The following is a 12,978-nucleotide window of genomic DNA, read 5'->3' on the forward strand; positions in this document are numbered from 1 at the left end:
TGTATTATAATCTGTGGTCCCTAACAGAGTAATAGTGGAGTCCTCTTTGTTATAATGCATTCTTTATTTTCGTTTTTTTATATATGTCATGTAACTAGTAACCCGTTTTTTCCCTTACTTGGGTATTTGAATGTTTGGTGGATCTTTGCCCGTTAACAATGTGCAGCATTTTCGTAATTATAAGTGGACCATCTTGTAATAAATCCGGTTTATCGTTTGTCCTTTACCTCCATTGCATTCTGAATCATAAGAAATTTAAGTACATACTGAGTTGCTTCCTAACTGTCGTTATATGTTACTTGTCAGCTCTTTTCCGTTTCAGATACCCATACCTTTTCCATATGATTTTGTTGCCAGCTATTCTGTATTTATCTTTCTTCCTATACAAGTCTATACGTCTCTTAAATTTTTATACTGCTTTAACCCGGTTATGCTTCGCACCGGGGCTTTTCTATATTCTTTATGTAATTAGTTAGTTCGGTAAGATGTTAAAATTTTTATTTTTCCACACATGAGTAACGTAGAAGTAAATATCCTCGGAGTAGTGAAGCAACATAAATCACTTAATAAAAGCAAGTCTTCAGGTCCAGAATGTATACCAATCAGGTTCCTTTCTCAGTATGCTGATACATTAGCTCCTTCATATACAACCGTTCACTCGACGAATGATCCGTACCCAAAGACTGGAAAGTTGCACAGGTCCCACCAATATTCAAGAAAGGTAGTAGGAGTAATCCGCTAAATTACAGGCCCATATCATTAACGTCGATATGCAATAGGGTTTTAGAACATACATTGTGCTCGAATATTATGAATTACCTCGAAGAAAACGGTCCTCTTTTAGAATACTGCTGCGCGGTGTGGGATCCTTAGCAGATAGGACTGCTGGAGTACATCGAAAAAGTCCAAAGAAAGGCAGCACGTTTTGTATTATCGCGAAATATGGGAGAGAGTGTCACAGAAGTGCTACATGATTTGGGCTGGACATCATTAAAAGAAAGGCGTTTTTCGTTGCGACGAAATCTTCTCACCAAATTCCAATCACCAACATTCTCCTCCGAGTGTGAAAATATTTTGTTGACACCGACCTACATAGGGAGGAACGATCGCCACGATAAAATATGGGAAATCAGAGCTCGTACGGAAAGATATAGATGTTCATTCTTTCCGCGCACTATACAAGATTGGAATGATAGAGAATTGTGAAGGTGGTTCGATGAACCGTCTGCGATGCACTTAAATGTGTTTTGCAGAGTATCCATGTAGATGTAGTTGTATAGTACGGAACTACTATATGTAGATGCTTTCTATTTAATATGTTATTCGCGGCTGTAATTTCAGCAGCTGTAATATATAATTTCAGAATGAAATTCAGTCGTCAGTTGTAAATAACATTTTAATTCGCTTTACTGGTTTCCACAAATTAATTTATCATCTTCAGTAGTCTACAAATTAAGAGGTATTATAAATCTTAGGCGTTGTCTATAAATTTGCGTAAATAATAACAAGTACTTTACAAAAATTTACTTATCATTGGTTCATGAGATGTCAATATCTTCTTCATAGAAGTATAATGTATCTGGTAAAGCAATACCATGTTAGTTTCTGTAGTATATGTCTTATACTTTATATAAATTTGTAGCTAAGGACTAAAGATTTATAATACCTCTAATTCTGTACATTTCTGAAGATGAAAAATTAATTTATCGAAACCGATAAAGCGAAATAAAATTACATATCCACTTGGCGACTGAATTTTATTCTGAACTATTTGTTTTTCTATGAATTCCAATTTCAGTCTGTTAGAGGCTGAATTTTCGAATCTACTATCCTAGCTATCCTAGGAACAATTATGCTACGTAATGGATGAACACTGATAAGCCAGAACATTATGATCACCGACCTACTATCGATATAAACCCGTCCAGGTGACAGCGGCGTCACTTGGCGAGCAATGACTGCTTGTCAAACGCAAACACTGTGCGTGAATTATCAATGAGCGTACTGTCCGTGTGTAGAATTGCGAAGGCGCGCGAGCTATCTGAGTCTGATCGAGGGCAGATTGAGATGGCCCGGAGGCTAGCCACGAGCACTTCACAAACTGCACGACTTGTTGGGTGTTCGAGGAGTGCTTTGGTGAGTGTCTTCAAGAACGCGGCGAAATCAAGGTGAAATCACGTGCAGACGTCGGGGGGCTGGCGGCCACCCGTCATTACAGATATCGGACGTCGTAGGCTGGCCAGGCTAATAAAACGGTACAGGCGGCGGCGAGCAGTGGAGGAACTGACATCAGACTTTAATGCTGGGAAGAAAACAAGTGTGCCTCAGGACACAGCGTACGAAACAGTGCTAACGATAGGCCTCCGCAGCTAACGATCCATGCATGTGCCAAATGTTAAAACATCGGCAACTACGACTGACATGAGCACGACACCATCGGCATTTAACATTGGCGCAGTGGCAGTGTGTATCATGGTCTGATGAATCCAGATATCTTCTTCATTATGCCGATGAGAGGGCGCGAATCCGTCGTCTTCCAGGCGAACAGCTCCATGATGCCTGTCCGGCGGGACAGGGACAAGATAGCGGCGGCCCCATTATGCTCTGCACAACATTCGAGTGGTCACTCATAGGTCCAGTGGTTGCAGACCATATACATGCCTTCATGACGATCATGTTTCCCGTCGGCAGTGGCATTTTTGGCAAGAGAATGCGCCATGTCACAAGGCCAACAGTGTGATAAAGGGTTCGAGGAACGCAGTGGTGAGTTCCAATTGATGTGCTCACCCCCCAACTTGCCTGATCTCAACCCACTCGATCGCATATGTGATGTGATTGAATGTGGCTTTAGAGCTCATAGCCCTCCTTCCCCAACATACAGGAATTATGTGACTTGAGTGTGCAGATGTGGTGCCAACTCCCTCCAGCGATCTACCAAGGTCTCTATCCCTCTATGCCGCGACGTGTCGCTGCTCTTATCCGGACCAAAGATGGACTTAGCGGCTATTAGGTAGGTGGTCATAATGTTCTGGCTGATCAGTGTATATTCAGTGTTCCAGTGCCAATACTTTTGACTTGGCATCGATATGCCAACTAGTGTTTGAATCCCCATTTAATCTACTTCAGATATGAATTTTGGTAAGCAGTTTCTTGGAGGGCGTCTAATTCACATAAATTCTTCCTTCAAAATTTCATTTCTGTAGGACCCTTCGCTTAGACTACCCACGATAACTCAGTAGTATTAGTTTCCAGAACCTGGTGAGTAGGATGTTACAAAATTTTTTTCGCAATGAAATAGATGTTTGTAGAGTTTTAGGTTAAGGTTCGATTCGGTAAATAGCTTTGAATAAGTTTCACTCTCTTAAGGACAGAATTGTGAAAAACTCTTATAAAAGGGCGCGTAAATTACGCAGAGAATGTCTCCGCAATGTACCATGCAACTGGCGATTTGTGTGTGTATAATATTGATAAATCGCTTTTTTTAACATTGAAACTATTCGTTTTCTGTACCGTTAACTAGTTTTCAAGGCTCACCATCGGATGGAAGTGAAACAGGAACGTTATTTAGCCAACATGCAGCTAGACGCGTTGGTCGTGATGCTGGCGGAAATAATGTAAATTCAGTTAGCGATAACGAAAAGCTTATGAAACGCAAAGATTGTTATACTCTGCATACGTCTATTGCACTAGTTTGCAATATCCAAGACATTTTTCATTCTGTTAATGTACATTTTGCAGGTAGTGCACACAAATACGCAGTATTTAGTTACGCGTCGTTTTACATTCCTTCACAGTAAGTAAACACTGTTCGCATTCACAACGACTATGAATATGTTAGAGATGACACATTGCAATATAGCAATAGTTGATTTAAGACTGCATAACAAAAGCTTGATAGGTTGCTCCAGAGAATGTTGCGTTGAGAAGTAGATGTTAAGAGAAAAATTCGACACTTTGGACCGTTTCAGAGTCATTTATCATCAAAATTCTCAAGTCAAGTCGTCGCGCGCAAATTAAAGCAGCCTGCCAGAGGCGGCGTAGCCAAACGTATTCGTCGTTTTCTCAAACAGAACAAACATAGTTTTTGCTCATCTAACATAAATTTATCACTTCCGAGAAAGGTACATTTTAACTGGTAATAAGTATTTCAACAAGTGGTAGCTCATAGATCCACAGAAGTCTGTGGCATACTGCTTTTCAGGGTGTTCAAGTGCTTGAATTTCGACACGCATGGATCTGATTGCCTAACTTCAATGCTAAACAATGCGAAAACCACGCAACGTAACTCACTATAACCTGCCCTTCAATACTTTTACAAGATTTTCAGACTGTTGTTGAGCACCCTGTATAATTAAAGAGTGAATGAGTTACAACTTTGTCACAGAGCTCTTTTCTTAGAGCTACGGCACTAATGATAATAAAGATTTAAATAGTCATCAGTACACAAACACAGTGACATAGTTATTACATGAATAACGGAATAATAATTTATGTTGAAAGATGAAAAGGTCTTATTGTTGCCTTTTTCTTGAAGGTATCCACAAAATCTTGTGAATTATGGAAGTAAAAGTTCTGTGTAGCTTCAGTTCGTTTGTAAAGGACTTTTTGAGGTGATATTAGCTTCTGAGTGTATATCACTAACCGCTAAATGACATGCATCTACACCTCTTCGTCAGTAATATGTAACACAGAAAAATTGTCGCCGATGACACCAACAGAGTGTTTATGTTGACCTTTGTGTGATGCAAGCCTGGACCAATTCAAGTTTTTGCGTCAGAGGACGTCCATATGATGTCTGTAGCTGATTGCAAAGTTTCTCCTTGTCTGGCCTACACAGAATCAAGAACAAGAACGTTGGAGCTTGTATATGCCGGACTTTTAACGTCGCTCTCCAGTGAGTTTATTATCGTTAGTAATTTTCTATTCTAGTTTATGTTTTTATATTATGTTATTGAATCAGTTATGCTTCACGTTGTTATTTGATTCAGAGCTCGGAGAAGTAAGTTTCTGTATACATCACACCTTCCTCGTACAGTCTACTTCTCTTGATTATCTGTGACGTTGATGGAATAGAGACTCGGAGAGATCATTGACCGTTCCCATAGAGTTAATCTGGACCAAAATCTCTTATTTTGTTGCGCAGGTGTGTCTGGCTTGGATAGTGAAGGCGTTCCGTACACATCCCTCACATACGTCTCTGGTCCAGGGTACCGACCTGTGCCACTGAGCTACGACGTCTGTGAGGATAACACACGTAAGTAGTCAGATAGAAACAACTGGTCACAGGTCACAAGTACTAGTACTGACTAAAGGGGTTGTGTCTCTTCTGCTAGTTTGTAATTCGATGTAAAGTTCCTGACATAAAGATTAGTAGTAAGTACGGTTACAAGAAGACTGAAACTATATATGAACAAGTGTAAACATCCCAGACGTTTTAAGCCATCCGCAACGAAGCAAATGAACAGGAAAGGAATTGGAATCTCAGATCTAAACATTTGTCTGTTACCAAAGGAATCGCCACTCAGTTCTGAATTTGTTAATATTCTGAAGGGGCATCGACGTGTGGGGCGTTAGAGGAGAGACGATAGCTGTTGGTCTCACACTTCTTTTACAGTGTTAAGAAGCATTTTTCTTTAGCATTTCAAATAAGATATAATTTGAGCTGTTAGAGCATTTACTAAAATAAGGTAACCGTGTGCAACAATTACTGATACAGTCACTAATAGCAGAGACATAGACGCGAGGTTAACCCTAATATAATGATACTGGTGTGTACTTATCTTGGCAATCTGGGACACTGAGGTAGTCAAATCTGAAGTAGATTTCTTTGACTGCCTTCGAAAGAAAACATGTATTCATCTACCATTCCAGCCTGCCCTGATTGTATCAAAACCTACAGTGAAGAGCCAAAGAAACTGGTACACCTGCCTAATATCGTGTAGGACCCCTCTAGCACGCCGAAGTGCCGCAACATGACATGGCATAGACACGACTAATGTCTAAAGTAGTGCTGGAGGGTATTGACATCAAGAATCCTGCAGGGCTGTCCATAGATCTGTTAGACCGTCAGTGAGACAGCACCTCCTGCTGCTAATAAGGCGAACACACTGTTCGTTTGTTGCATATTTTTACGACCTTCAAACGGGAGCAAGTAGAATGGAAATGGAAATGAGCGTTTGTCGTCATTGGCCGGGAGGCCCCTTGTGGGGTAGGTCCGGCCACCTTGATGCAGGTTGTATTATATTAGACGCCTCATTGGGCAACCTGCGCGTCTGATGGGGATGAAATGATATTGAAGACAACCGGAGAAAATCTCTCACTCAGCTGGGGATCGATCTCAGGCCCATAGGATGGCAATCCATCAAACTGACCACTCAGCTATTGCGGCGAACAGCGTCTACAGTAATGGATAGGAACTGTGGTTGCTGTGTACAGTTGAGAGCTGAGTTGGAGACCCTTCACTCACAACTCCAGGCTGCGTTGGCTTCCGTCACACAGCTTGAGGCTGCTGCCAAGGGCATCACTGTGGGCGGTTGGATGCGAGGATGTGAGGAACATCGAGCATGTCCCACGTGTCCCCTAATTGGTCCACTGCTTTGGCCACCCCGGGTACTGCCTGCACTGAGGTTGACCCCTCACCCGTGGTCGAATGAGATATCATTCCAAAGTCTGGCAGGGAGCGAAAACCTTTGTGAGGGGCCGATCGTAGGGCCTCCCCGATTCGTTTGACGGTCATGTTTTGGGCGTTATCTGTGGCTGCCGATGTCTCTGAGCTGGATGCAGTCGTCCACCCTGTTCCAAAGGAAGCTTCTCTGCCTGCGAGGTCTGGCCATTCACAGAGGGTGTGTTTGCTGGTAGTGGGGAGCTCCAACGTTGGTCATGTAATGAGATCCATTACTAACATGGCTGCCAAGGAGGGGAAGGAAACCAGTGTACACTCCGTGTACATACGGGGAGGAGTAATTCCGGACGTGGAAAGGCTCCTCACGGGTAGTATGAAGTGTACAGGGTGCAGCCAACTGTAGATGGTGGCTCACGTCGGTACCAATGACGTACGTCGCTTTGGATCTGAGGAGATTCTCTCTTCTCGCTTGTGGCTAGCGGAAATGGTAAAGACTGCCAGTCTTGCTTGCGAGATTAAGGCGGAGCTCACCATCTGCAGGATCGTCGATAGAACCGATTGTGGTCCTTTGGTGCAGAGGGTCTGAATCAATGACTCTGGCGGTTATGTGACCGTGTAGGCCGCAGATTCCTTGACTTGGGCTATCGGGTGGTGGGTTTCCTGGTTCTGCTTAGTAGGTCAGGAGTCCACTACACACAGGAAGCGGCTACACGGGTAGTGGGGGCTGTGTGGAAGGGACTGCGTGGTTTTTTAGGTTAGAGGGCCTCAGGGAAGTGCAGAAAGGGCGTCCATCTAAAAGGGGGAGGGTAAAACACAGTAAGTTGGTTGTAGACACTATCGGTATTGTAGTTGTAAACTGTCGCGGCTGTGTAGGCAAAGAATCAGAGCTCCAAGCCCTAATATAAAGCACTGAAGCTCCGATAGTTACAGGTACAGAAAGCTGGCTAAAGCTGGAAATAAGTTCAGCAGAAGTGTTTTCAAACGATATAACAGTGTTCAGAAAGAACAGATTAAATACAGTTTGTGGTGGACTATTTATTGCTGTCAGAAGTAGTTTACCTTGTAGTGAAATTGAAGTAGATAGTTCCTGCGAAATAGTGTGGGTAGAGGTTATACTTGACAATCGGACTAAACTATTAATTGGATCATTTTACCGACCCCCTGACTCAGAAGATATACTTGCCGAACAGTTCGAAGGAAACTTGAGTCTCATTTCAAATAGGTATCCCACTCATACAATTATAGTCGGTGGTGACTTTAATCTACCCTCGATATCCTGGAAAAATTATACGTTGAAAGCCAGCGGCAGGCATAAAATGTCATCCGAAATTGCACTGAATGCTTTCTCAGAAAATTATTTTGATGAATTAGTTCATGATCCCACTCGAAGCATAAATGGTGGCGAAAACATACTTGACCTCTTAGCAAGAAATAATCCTGGACAAATAGTGAGTATCGTGACGAATACAGGGATTAGGGACCACAAGGCAGTAGCTGCTAGGCTGAATACGGTAACACCTACAACCATAAAAAAGAAACGCAAAGTATACGTATTTAAAAAAAGCTGATAAAAATGCTCTTACTATCCTTTTAACAGACAGCCTGCAGTCCTTCCGATCTGATCATGTAAGCGTAGAAAAGCTGTGGAATGATTTCAGAGAGTTAATATCGACATCAGTTGAGAGATATATACCACATAAATTAATAATTGATGGTACTGATCCCCTATTGTACACAAATCGGATCAGATCGCTGTTGCAGAAGTAATGAGAATAGCATACCAAATTTAAAAGAATGCAAAATCCCCAATAATGAGGACTTGGAAGGGCAGACATGGGAGGAGCTGCAATATCGCTTACGTGTCCTGCGTGCTACAGTTGGCACACACACACTAAACTCAGTTAGACGGCTGCTAAAAACGTAGGTGCCTGTGATCATTCCACCGCAAATTCCACCTTTCTGCCTATCCCCGTCTCTGGAACATACCTGATCAAACCTGTAAAAAAGGTTACGGAGTACGCTGTAGTTAATTGTACTTTCAGAACTGATGAAAGCATACTCTTAAGGGAACATCACTCGTCGTATCGTATTTCATGTCACTTGAGTGCAGAGCTATTGTTAAAAAGTTGACTGTTCCATCCTGGAAAAGAATAAAAAGACACGGAATTTTTTTGTTACTTCTTCTGTGACTAACAACAGACGGGAAGGACTACGCGTTCCCGGCGATGAGGCCGGAAGCTACAGCGTCGCACAGCGGGGAGGACGCGCTGGTGCTGAGCCGTGGGCCCTGCTCGCACCTGCTCTCTGGCGTCTTCGAGCAGAGCTACGTCCCGCACGCCGTCGCGTTCGCCACCTGCGTCGGCGATGGCGCCACCGCCTGCAACTCCGCATGAGGTGAGTTTATTGAGGACCACTCTTTTAACGTATGCGAGAGATAGTAAATTCGAAAACAAATATACATCTCTAGCTCTGAAACACTTTGAAAAATCTATGCCATTATGCCCTAGCATGCGACTAGAAGAGCCAAAACAAAACGGCACAACTTGTTGGTAAAGTGGCGTATCGAATAGCAATCCGCTTTGTGCATTTATAATAGAACAATGATGCAACGATCCATGCCCTTCCGCCCTGTTTTCTCCCCACTAAACCTATCCCTACCTCCCTTCTCCCCCCCCCCCCCGAGTCTTTTGTATTCCCCTCCTCTGCCTACCCCACTCCCTGTCGCGTCTGCCCAGCGCCCCCCACCCCTCTTATTGGTCCTCATCCTCCATCAGCTCCTTTCCCGGCTCCCCCCCCCCCCCCTTCGCTTTTACTCTCCTTCGCCCCTTTTTTATTTTCCCATCATCTGTCCAGTCCCCCCCCCCCTTGCTCTCGGCTGTGGTATGTCACATTAGCCAGCTTTTTAGTACAGTGTTCCAGTGACTGTTCAGTGTTGTTCGTCTTTCTCGTGTTGCGAACAGAAACCATGCTGTCGCTAGGTGTGAATTTTATGTCTTTTGCGAACAGAAACCAGACTGTCGCCGTGTTTTTTTAATTGTCTGTCTATTGTTTTACCTGTCTGCTTCGTATGTATTTTATTAGCATCATCATCCCTCTGTTCTTTGTTTTAAGTTCCACGATTTTTTTTTCGCCATGTTACTCTTTAAGGCTCCGATTTTATCGCCTGTTTTTATTGTTTATTCTCTTCATCTTTTTAACAAAGTCTGTAGGCTGAAGAGCGGCATACTAAGCTGCTGCCAGCCCGCCCCCTTCGGGGGGAATTGAAATTCAATAAAGGAAAATAAAAACAACAATCCACGTTGAGTTGGTGGAAGGGTGCGACAAGTACGTACCATCAAGTGGCACGTGGTTGCGCGCAGACGCTTCAAGTATGATGTAAAAAGTCTGAATGGCGAAAACCGAAGTGCCCGACCATCTGTCTGTGAGTAATCGGGAATGACAAGGAAAACAGTGGCACTGGTCCTCGATGCCAGCGTATCACAGACGAGCTAAAAGTGAAAATCAGTCATGGATACGTTTTCAACATTTTGCACGAGATTTTTCAGCATGACAAAGGGCCCCAACTCGCTTGACTCTGTGATTGTTCACACACATTGAGAACGCTCACACACCGAGGCAACAGCAAAATAGTTCAGCCGTGTCAGGCCAAAGCAGATGACTGCTCTAGCGCCCTTATGGCCACCAGTGAGTGCTGAGTATATCATTACGACCCGCAGACAGAGGGGCTCAAGAGTGGAATACTCGCGAATCCATTACTTCCGAAAAAGACAATGATTATAACATCATCGGTGAAGATGATTCTGAGTGATTTTTGGGGCTGCAATGACGTGGTCCTAACACATTATACTCATAAGGGACAAACTGTCGGAATCTCCACTCCATGGTGTGGTGAAACAGCATCTAGTACGTAGAATGAGAGAAAACTGTTTTTGTGGTGATCATGAAATTACCACTTGTTTATTCATCACTGACGCGCGTTTCGCCTCATTCAAAGGATCTTCAAATTGTCCTACACTAAAATAGAATCGAATAAGAAGGGCTTGACCCTACCTAAGGATTGGACGAAATCAGGAAAATTAAAAATTGGACTTACCAATTAATATTGATGAGCAATTTTTAGATATCTATGATAAAATATCGACAAAAATAAATTGCACCCATAATGTACAAGAAAAATAATCGAGTCCCAAAATGGCTCTGAGCACTATGGGACTTAACATCTGTGGTCATCAGTCCCCTAGAACTTAGAACTACTTAAACCTAACTAACCTAAGTACATCACGCAGATCCATGCCCGAGGCAGGATTCGAACCTGCGACCGTAGCAGTCGCGCGGTTCCGGACTGAACGCCTAGAACCGCGAGACCACCGCGGCCGGCTAATCGAGTCCCCTCATGTAGTAAAAGCATAACATCCGATAACTTTGAAATAGACAGCGTGAATTAAAAAGCAAAAGCTGTAACCGATCATTTTCATCAAAGTTGTAGTTCACAAAGTGAAGGACGAGAAAATGGAAAGAATGGGAAGTAAATACCTTGTCAGGATGTGCAATGTGGTCTTGACGACCAAGAATAAAGTAAATTTTACTGTTATGAACAGGAAGTACCGTGAGTGAAGGAAATAGTTAGTCTGCAAATAAGACACACAGTCCACGTGTTTGACATCGGTACTGTTCTGTAGATATTTTCAGTGTAATATCAGTACACGGGGTAAGAAATGTCACTGAAGTTTTGGTTCAGCCTTTATACATGTAAAATAGCCTTTTCGTTATAATGACATTGGGTCTATGCACGTTACATGTAGCACTAGATGATTCGCGGGTGTAGATCATAATTAATTTTAAGGTATGCATTGTCAAGTATAAGAGATACGATTTTTAAAATCCGCGTTTATAATTAGATTTTAATGTTTTTAAATTACTTTTTCTGAAGATCTAGTTGTAAGAAAAGAAAAATGCTATTGGATCCGTCAGAAAAAAAAGTAACCACTTACGATTATAAAAGTTAGAGCATTACAATTATTGTTCGAGCATATCCAGTCTTCTTCACCAGCTCTCCGTGCAATGGCACAGCGGTTTGGGCCCTCGGTCCGTCTACCCGCCGGGAAAGTCGCGGAGTTCGGTTGGGCTTATAAGTGGACCCTTCCTCGACTCTTCCTGTGCAAATTTCACTGGGTGCAAATTTCACGGTTTGAACTTTTCAGGGTACCCTAAATAACATGTAATAACAGAAATTATAGCTAATGTTAACAGTAAGTGCCTTGAACACTGCTTTAATAAAGTACCAAACATTTTAAAGAAAACTGGCAAGCATGACATCAAAGGAACAGGGCAGGTAATACATAAAGTGACACAACAGAATGCATTTCTTCTGGAGACTGCAAGCTAGCCGCGCTCCTCAGTAACATAGCGAGCAGACAACAAAAGAGGAAATTTGATGCATGTTCGTCACAATTCGCGAACAGGTGCATATCATCAAAACACAAACGAATGCCTTTATTTCCCAACACCACAGTCATGGCACAAGTATCAAGAAGGCGCTAGAGGAATGAGGATGCAGCTGTGTACAAAATTAATGCCTGTTATTAAAAGACCTCACTATGGTCCACAACCTGGGCAGGCTACGGTTACCCAAGCACGCTCGCATCCTTCAGCGGCCGATAAGCTGACAGCTTTAGCTGCCACCATGTTTCCGCTTTAGTTTTCCAAGTTGATAAACCCAACCGGAATGCTGGCGCCCGTACATTCCGCATGCTAGGCCCCCGACTTGAAGCTGTCTTGGACCAAATAGAGCGCTCACTCGCCCTCGCGAAATGCGGGACTCCCAAGTGCCCACTGCTGCCAGCAAGTCACCACACCATAGCTAGCCACGCAGTGCCCTATTTCCATGTGTGCCAACAATACGCGCTCCCTGTTCGGCCAAGAGTCCTGTGCTCTTCCAGCAGTCGGCTGGATGAAAACACAGGGTAGATACAATCGACACTACGACCCAAAATACATCGCGAGCGCACGGTACAGAACTATTGCGTGGCAGGGCTGTCCACAATGACGACAGGGATATCCAAAATGACGAAGAGGTGGTTTTTGAGTCGAACGTTCCCGTAACTGCCAATAAGCCGCCTTCTTCAAACAACATTGCTGTCAAGTAACCCATAGGTTACGCGTTTCAAAGGATGAATATGCAGAGGACGAACACCATTTATCAGTTTTAGTTTTCCGAGTTGATAATTTAAAGATTACAACTACCCCTTGTGCATAGGTGCCAACGGTCTTGGCACAGTGGTAACACCGGTTCTCATCAGATTACCGAACTTAAGCGCTGTCTAGCTTAGCTAGCACTTGGAAAGGTAAAACTTTGA

At 43.3% G+C, this 12,978-nt stretch overlaps 1 protein-coding gene across 1 annotated transcript in view; it reads left to right on the plus strand.

The window, feature by feature from the left end:
- The window catches only part of LOC126474471 (membrane-bound alkaline phosphatase-like), a 151,972-nt gene extending 142,957 nt beyond the window's left edge, over nucleotides 1-9,015 (plus strand). The window contains exons 7-8 of the mRNA XM_050101944.1: nucleotides 5,144-5,254; nucleotides 8,822-9,015. Of these exons, the coding sequence (XP_049957901.1) occupies nucleotides 5,144-5,254; nucleotides 8,822-9,015 (305 nt within the window). The remainder of the gene's footprint in view (nucleotides 1-5,143; nucleotides 5,255-8,821) is intronic.
- The last annotated feature ends 3,963 nt before the right edge of the window (nucleotides 9,016-12,978 follow it).

This window comes from Schistocerca serialis, chromosome 4 (genome assembly GCF_023864345.2).
Source record: "Schistocerca serialis cubense isolate TAMUIC-IGC-003099 chromosome 4, iqSchSeri2.2, whole genome shotgun sequence".
In the NCBI taxonomy this organism is placed as follows: domain Eukaryota; kingdom Metazoa; phylum Arthropoda; class Insecta; order Orthoptera; family Acrididae; genus Schistocerca; species Schistocerca serialis.